This window comes from Chenopodium album, chromosome 16 (assembly GCF_948465745.1).
Source record: "Chenopodium album chromosome 16, dcCheAlbu1.1, whole genome shotgun sequence".
Taxonomy (NCBI): Eukaryota; Viridiplantae; Streptophyta; class Magnoliopsida; order Caryophyllales; family Amaranthaceae; genus Chenopodium; species Chenopodium album.
Window position 1 is genome coordinate 4,398,204 of NC_137849.1, and position 8,299 is coordinate 4,406,502.

General features: G+C 31.5%; 1 protein-coding gene across 1 annotated transcript; it reads right to left on the reverse strand.

Moving 5' to 3' along the window:
* Nucleotides 1–6,570: 6,570 nt before the first annotated feature.
* LOC145583767 (glucan endo-1,3-beta-glucosidase GIV-like) lies at nt 6,571–7,292 on the reverse strand. Its single transcript, XM_081640744.1, has 2 exons — nt 7,259–7,292; nt 6,571–6,914 (listed from the first exon to the last, which is right to left on the reverse strand). Exons 1-2 carry the CDS (start codon nt 7,290–7,292, stop codon nt 6,571–6,573), a joined length of 378 nt encoding a protein of 125 aa, XP_081496870.1.
* Nucleotides 7,293–8,299: the final 1,007 nt, after the last annotated feature.

Consider the following 8,299-nt stretch of genomic DNA (forward strand, 5'->3'; position numbering starts at 1 on the left):
TGTAAAACAAACAGGTTTATTGATGAAGGTATGTATTGAATATTTTAAGAGAAATAACAAACTCTAATTGGTTGTTCGAAATTCATTAGATGCATGCATTTATATGTATACTATTTGTAAATTTTATTATGGTAATAACGAGAGTATAAGAGGAATATCGATCATGCAATATTAAATTAGGTAATTTGTCAATATATAGGATAGTTTTCAAATGGTTACAATAAAATTATAGTCATTATACTAGATTAAATCTCAGCCATTCATTAGAATTTGACTAATCGTAACCTTTTATTGGGATGACTTTGTGATTTACAAAATAATTTAACAAAAAAAAAAAAAAAATCTTTCCTACAATTACTGTACTTTAATTTGCTTTGCTCCATTATTTCATTCATTTTCGATTACTATGTTATGAAAATAAATTTATAATCACAAATCCTCGCACATGGGATGATGATGATGGAAGTTGGGTGATTTTAAAGCATGATGTATTGATGATGATGAATGTTTAATTTGGGTGGGGGAAAATCCAATTACCCTTTGTTAATTCTTAACTAGCCTTCTGCCCCGTGCAATGCACGGGTTATTCATATAAAATTGTATTGAGAGATAAATGAGGAAATATCAGTAAGTCATTATAGGGTATAATATGTAATCGGAAAAATTGTATTGAGAGATAAGTGAGGAAATATCAGTAAGTCATTATAGGGTATAATATGTAATCGGAAAAATTGTATTGAGAGATAAGTGAGGAAATATCAGTAAGTCATTATAGGGTATATTATGTAATCGGAAACATGATTAAAGAAATTAAAATTTTGGAACTTTAATCGAAAAAGAGGCTTAGGTGGAAGGGCTAAAATTAAAGAGAGAGAATAGGAAAAGATTGAATTAAAGGGGAGAGATGAAGTGTGTATGAAAGATGAAGTATAAGTTTAATGAAAAAATTAAAAAAAAATGGTGTAATAAAAAATTAATAGTGTAAGATGATATGTGGCACTATGGTTAGAGAAGTGTAACAGAATGGATGAGGACATGTGTCTTTCTTGGTTATAGTTTTTAAATACTAAGTATAGATAGATTACATAATCAGATCACCATGTTTACAACATGATTATATGGCTCATGGCTGTATGCATATTTGATGGAGATGTAGAACCCATAAATGGCGACAAAACATTTTTTCAAGTAAGAAATATAGTTTTTTTTTTTTAATGTCAAAATACTACACGGACGGACTAGATTGATCCACAAAATTTAAAGGGTCAAGATTGAAAACAGTTTCAATGGCTACAATAAATTGTAGCCATTGAAAAGTCTTCCCAATATATACTAGCAATATTTTCTCTTTCGTGGCAATGGATATATATTTTCCTTAATATTACACAATTATTTTTGGACATAAATCAATAATTTTTGGACATTAATAAAACTGTCTTCAACATTCATTTTCTTTTTATATGTAAAGATTATCACGAATGTATTTTTACGTAAATTTTACTCCGTGTCATATTTAGCAATTATGGATCGAAGTATTAAGATTGTTATATTGGCTAAATACAATGTGTTTTAAAAAGTTAGGAAACTACATTTCTTCCTATAATGTTTTCTACATATAATGTACATGGATACAGTATATTTTTCGTGTCAACAATAAAAAAAAAGAATTATAGAAGATATTTTCTTTACATATTTATTTGAATTTAATTATTTAGCTTAAAAACAATATAAAGATGATCGTATCTTTGTAAGACACTAAGACCACATACATGACGTCTAGTAACTAAAAAACATAAATAGCACAACTAACAGTAAAATGATAATAACTAATCAAACTTTAATGTTGCATTCAAAGAAGTAGAGGCAAAAAAGAAGACTTTTTTCATTTTAATTTTAATTTTAATTTAATTTAATATTTTTCATAAATAAATAACTAATAGAGTGATATCAAAACTAACGCCTTGCTTATTTTACCTTAAAAAAATATTCACTAAATATAATTTCAGTTTCGTAAAAAAAATTTCAGTAACTTTAAAAAAGAAATATATACGGAGTAATAGAAAATCAGTATAAATAATTTCAGTTTAGAAAAATTAATTTCAATTTCGTAATGAATTAATGAAAATTTAAGTTCAGTAAAAATAAGGTGAAGTAGGGCCTAATAATAACTAGCTAATCACTTGTTTTATTTATATTTTGATTTTTATTTTTGTTTGATTGTCCTGAGTCAATACACAAATTTGACTCTTCGTATTGTTAAGTCAATAAATAACATTGTTAAATGGTTATTAATATCTCAAAACTATACAGTAAGACAAATCTAACAATATTTTATGTGACTATATCTTTATTTATACGTGTATAATAAGATTAATAATTAATGAGGCAATGATGGTCGAAGTTGGTTATAGGTCACTTCTGATATAAACAATTTTCTCATCCCTTTGTGCTTGTTAAGTTGTTATGCTAAACAAGGAGTGGTTTAATGTTAAGGCAATACATACAAATTCTTAAATGAACCTGGTTCACACTAATTTATTGTGGACCACCAACATTAGAGATAATATGATTGTTTTATTAATAAAAAAAAAAAGGTTATCATATTAAAATAAAGGTTATTATGTTAAAATAAAAGTTAGTGTGACATTATAAAAGCTATAAGAGGTTTTTTTTAATGAAATTTTTAATATAATGGTCAATATGAATAATAATAATCACTATGTTAAAATTAGGTCATTATTCAACATAATGTCGTACTTTAAATTCATAATAACATTAAAGGTCACACAAGTTTTAAAAAAGGTTATTATGTTAAAAAAATAAGGTTACTATATTAAAATTAGGGGTTACTATGTTGAATATAATGCCAGTTACGTGTGTATTAACCTTAGATTTACAATAATATTATTGTGGATCAGGTCCACGCAAGATTTTTTGGGCAATACAAGTATCGGCCTAGCTAGACATGCATATAGCTTATTAGTGTTCCTAATTGGGCTGCGGCCTCATAGAGTCACTTGTTTTTGGGCCTCTTTGAATTAACAAAACTTACCTTAACCCAATGAAAAAGATTAATTATAAGCTTAAAGTTGACTAGGACAAAGCACGTGAGGAGAAAGCATTGTTTTATGACATTACAATATCATACTCCGGTAATCATATGAGTACGAAACTTATATCATGCACAGCTTGTTTTATAGATGGATCTGGGTGGTTTTAGGTTTAGGTGGTCTGGGTCGATTTTAAGGTTAGGTGTTCCGTTCGATGTTTTAGGGTTGTGGTGGCCTGGTGGGTGGATTTGGGTCAGTCTTAGGGTAAGGTGGGTGGGTCATGACGGGCCTAGGTCGGTTTTAAGTAAACCTGATCAATGGGCGGGCTAGGCTGAGGTGTAAAAATTTTGTCCATTTCTCGGGTGGGGCCAAGCCTAGCTTCGGGCCAAAGATTCCATGCCCAAACCGCCCCAAACGGTCGGGCCGTACGGGCTTTCTGGGCCAAAATCGGGCCGAGCAAAAAAAAAAAAAAAACTAAAATAACTTTAAAATGTGTTCCCAAGCCCGGGCATATACTTAGCTGCATGCTTGTGCAATTAGAATGGCTGCAACAGCACAAAACGCAGCCTTTACTGAATGAAACGCAACCCACTTTATGCGGGCTTTAAGGCTTTTTATGTGGGCTTCTGGTGTAGTGGGGCGGGCTTTTCTCTCTCTTAATCTGGTCATCTTTCTCTCTCCTCCGTTTCTCTGACTGTCGTTGTCGCCGACATGCCATACCCTCATTTTCGTTTCCTTCTTTTTGTTCTTCCTTCACACCTCTAATTTCCTCATCTTCACTTCTAGATCTAATAACAACGTTTTTATTTTATATTTTTACTTTTTTTTATCTACTAAATTTAATTGGGGAATGAAAAATATTTCTAGAGTCTGAAGAATTGAAGATGATATTTCAGTGCTTATTTTAAAGACCCATAACTATTGTAGGTGGATACTTCGCAATAATGGGGTTCTTCATTCAATTATTTTATTTAAACTTTTTTTTTTTTTTTTTTTTTGGTTAAAGAGTTCCTTATTCAATTAGGTGGTGCATTTTGCGAATTTTGTTGGGGATAAAAAAAGAGAAATACAAGTTTCTCAACATGAGAAACATTGTATGTTTCTCAAAAGGGCATTTTGGTCTTTTGATAAAAAAAAATACCCACTGCTTTCAGCTTCTCTCTCCTCAACAATGGACTTTGAGCAGTTTTCAACCATGAAAATCGCATGGTTCTTCAACAATGGAGGGAAATCTTTCGAACAATGACAATAACCTACCATTAGGGGTTAACCATGCCCTTAATTTATATATTATTCTTAGGGTTTTTCGTTAAATTCGACGGCGAAGCCGCCGGATATGGTGGTGTTAAGATTGGGGCTTGTTGTAGTGTTGGTGGTGTTGGGGATGATGTTGGTTATGGTGATGGAATTCTTCTACCATTGATGATGATTCAAAAGGTTGAAGAAAGAATGATGAAAATTGATAGGAGGAAGAGGATGAGTCAGTAAGAAAAATAATAAAATATTGTAAAGTTTGCCATTATTTACATTATTTGCCATTTTGAGAAACATGATTGTTTCTCAATTGAGAAACTGGGGCAAGCTCATAAAAAAATAGTTGGCCTACATAATATTTTCCTTAAAACGCATCTTCTAGTGTATGAAATGCAGTCCACCTCTTTAATAAAATTGAAACATACGCATTATAAGTATCAAAAATATGAACATATGCATTCCAAATGTGAATATATGCATTTTAGAAAATGAGCATACACATTCAAAATATGAACATATGCATTGGTTCCCTGAACGTGAACATATGCATTTTAGAAAATGAACGTACACATTCAAAATATGAATATATGCATTGGTTCCCTAAAAGTGAAAATATGCATTTCAGAAAGTGAACATATGCATAAAAAAAATATATATGAACATATGCATTTAATAAAGTGAACATAAGAATTTAAATATGAACATATGCATTGGGTCCCTGAAAAGTGAACATATACATTTCAGAAAGTGACACATATGCATAAAAATATGAACATATGCATTTCAGAGAGTGAACATAAGTATTCAAAATATGAACATATTTTATAAACGAACATAAATACTTAGGAATATTTATCATATGAACAACAAATATTTATATTATGAACATTTCATAACATTCTATGAACATAAGGTATCCAAGTAATGAATATGCGGGATAGGCTAAACTGGGGCTTCCCCCCGTCTCCACCAAAAAAAAAACACTAATATAGGATAAACAATTTTTTTTAATATATATTTTAAAAAAAATATGGTTGGGAAGTGATGGTTTTCTGTAAATTTGCAAAAAAAAATTTATGAACATAAGATATTTAAATTATGTTAATCTTCATAACAACTTACCTTTTTTTTTTTTTTTTTTTTTTTTGAGATTTGGGTTGAAGCTTACTTTCGTCTCCTATATCCTTTGAGTTTGCAATTTTTTAGAGAGAGAAAATTAGAGAAAGGAGAGAGAAAGTAAATTGTGTTGGGAAGTAATTGATTTTTTGGGAGGAGAAGTTGGAATTATTTGTTGGTGAATGACGGTTGTTTTTTAAAAACATGACGGTTTTTTTCTTTTTTAAGATTGATGGAGTTTTGTTAGGTGGGCCGTTTTTAATTAGCCTGATCCGCGTTCGTGTTTGGGCTATTGGGCCTTGTTGCAGCTATCTTAGCTGCATAAGTATGTAGCTAAGACCGATTGCCCAAGCCCGCCCAAAAAAATAAAAAAATTGGGTCGGGTTGGGCCTTACCCGATTTCGGGCCAGAAAATACTGTCCAAAACCCGCCCAAATATTTTTGTCAGGCCAACTTTGATCAGCTCTAGTTTTAAGGTAAGGTGGGTGGGCCCATTTTAGGGTTAGGTGGGTCAGTGGGTGGGTGGTTGTAGTGGGTGGTTTTAGGGTTAGGTGGGTCGGTCGATTAGGGTTAATGGGTCAGTTAGGGTTAGTGTTAGAAGTGGGTGCCACTGGGTGGTGGTAGTGGGTCAATGACTGTTAGGAGGCCGTTGGTGGTTGTGGGGAATAACTTGAGGTTTCTTTTTATTTTTTATTTTTAGTGGTGGTGAGCTTGGTGGTAGTATTGGTGGTGGAGTGTTTTTTTTTTTTTTTTTTTTTGCATGATATTCTGACTAAAGTTTCGGTGAAAACCAGTTTGTTGGAAAATTCGAGGCTAGAGAATCTCATCTAACGCCCCAAAATCTGTGGGAAATTCCGTCAAAAAAGGTCGTATTTCCTACAAATATGTTTTCGATGACCATTTATGTTCCGTCAGAAAACGTATTTTCGACGGAATTTTTTCGTCGAAAATGGCCTGTTTTCTAGTAGTGTCTTTCGATCACATTTCTTGCTGAAGCATGCCTCATGTTGAACAATTCCTCTTTTTTGTTGTTGTAGGTTGTAGGTTGCCTGGGTTAAATTAGTCCATTCTTGTTAATAGTATTGTTTGACCTGTATAGGCGAGAGTGCGAGACATTGCTAAGTAGAAAGTTGATTATCGAGGTCATATATCATGCATCACCAAATTCACTAGCAGATGGTTGGTAAGTATTTGTGAGTAAGCTTGTATCAATGGCAATTGAAACCAAAATATGTCCACCTAAGTTGTTTGCAACGAGAGGGCATTGAGAATTTTCTACATTGATGGTAAGACTCTCGAGGTTTTCCATATAAGCAGAATGGATTTCATTACTAACTGCAATGTACTCAATCACGGTTGCAAAAGGTACAATGTTGGTTTGCACCCATTGGGAAGCAGCTGCTAGGTCGGAAGCTATAACCTGAAGGTCTCCATTAGTGACACCGAGAATGGTTTTGATGTCGGAGCTAGCCTTGTAGGGCTTAGCTTGCAGAGCTGCTATATTGGGATTAAAGAAGCCTCATGGTTCCTATTTCGTTGGATTTGTAAAGGTTAATGACATCTTGCTCGGAAGGTAAGTTGTCTGCAAAGATTCTATAGCATACTCCAACTTGTCCCACTGCATATGTTCAATCATAATGTAAGGTTAAAAATTATGCTAATACATGTTTTTAAATTTCATAGCATACTCCAACAAATCCAAAATGTATTCCAAATTAATACAAGTTTTAATTTTAAATTATAGGAAATACTATTTTTGTACATATATTGTACATGTATCGTAATATTCAATTATTGGCCCACATAATTTTGTGTAATTTAAATTTTTTGAATCAAACTTGCAAATTTCTTCCTCCTGTCAATTTTTTCCATATATTTATACTATTCGTAATTTTATTATGGTAATAATGAGAGTACAATAGGAATATCATGCAAAATTAGTTAGGTATTTGTAAATACTAGCAATATTTTTTCAAATGTATATTAAGGCAATGAACATATATTTACCTTAATACACATAAAATCAATAATTTTTCAACGTTAATGAAACTATCTTCAACATGCATTTTCTTTAAGAGAGGAGGTGGGGGCGGTGGGGGCGGGGAGTCACTAGCGGAGTTGGGGAAGTCGGGCGTCGCCAGGGGAGGCTGGCGCACCGGCGAAGGTGGAGCTGGGCGCCGGTGTTGGCGCCAGCGTTGGTGGGGGTGGGGGAGAGGTGGCTAGGGTTGATTGGAAATGGTTTTTCTTTTTTTATATTTATTATAATTAAGGATTTTTATTAAAATAATTTTTATTAAAATAACACTTATTAATGGTAATCAATAATTTAGGTTTACCATTGATAATTAAATTTTAAAACGTTTACCACTTAGAAAATTAAAAAGTTTGAGTTTACCAAAGAGAATTTTCTTTTACTTTTTTAATAAAATAAATTAGAATAATTTATTTAAGGAAGTTATTTAAAAAAGGTTCGTATGTATTTATAACCAATTACAAATGATCAATATTAATTATTTATCTTTAATTTCCTAAGTTGATACACAATTAACAACAGAATAATAAGGAAATAAATAATATGGAGTATTTTGTTAAGATGTAATTTTGGTGGAATATTTTGTATGAAATAATCTTGATTAAATATCAATAAACATTTTTACAAAATTTTTGATTTATATTTTTTTTAGAAATCACTATACTATATAAATTGAGAAATTTTTCAAAAATATAATTCAGTTACATTTTTTTTTGAACAAAATTCAGTTACATAATTGGACTACACTCTTATTGTTCAAATTGTTTTTTTTTTTTTAAAGTCTAGTATTTTTTTTCTTCATTTTTGAAAACCGAATAGTAATGTAATAATTCAATCAGTCTGCATC

Excerpts from the sequence above, each read along its gene's own strand:
- LOC145583767 (XM_081640744.1), bottom strand. The coding sequence starts at position 7,292 with ATGGAAAAAATTGACAGGAGGAAGAAATTTGCAA. Across the intron at positions 6,915-7,258 it reads CAGGAGGAAGAAATTTGCAA|CTCTGCAAGCTAAGCCCTAC; the intron begins GTTTGATTCAAA and ends CCAATATAGCAG.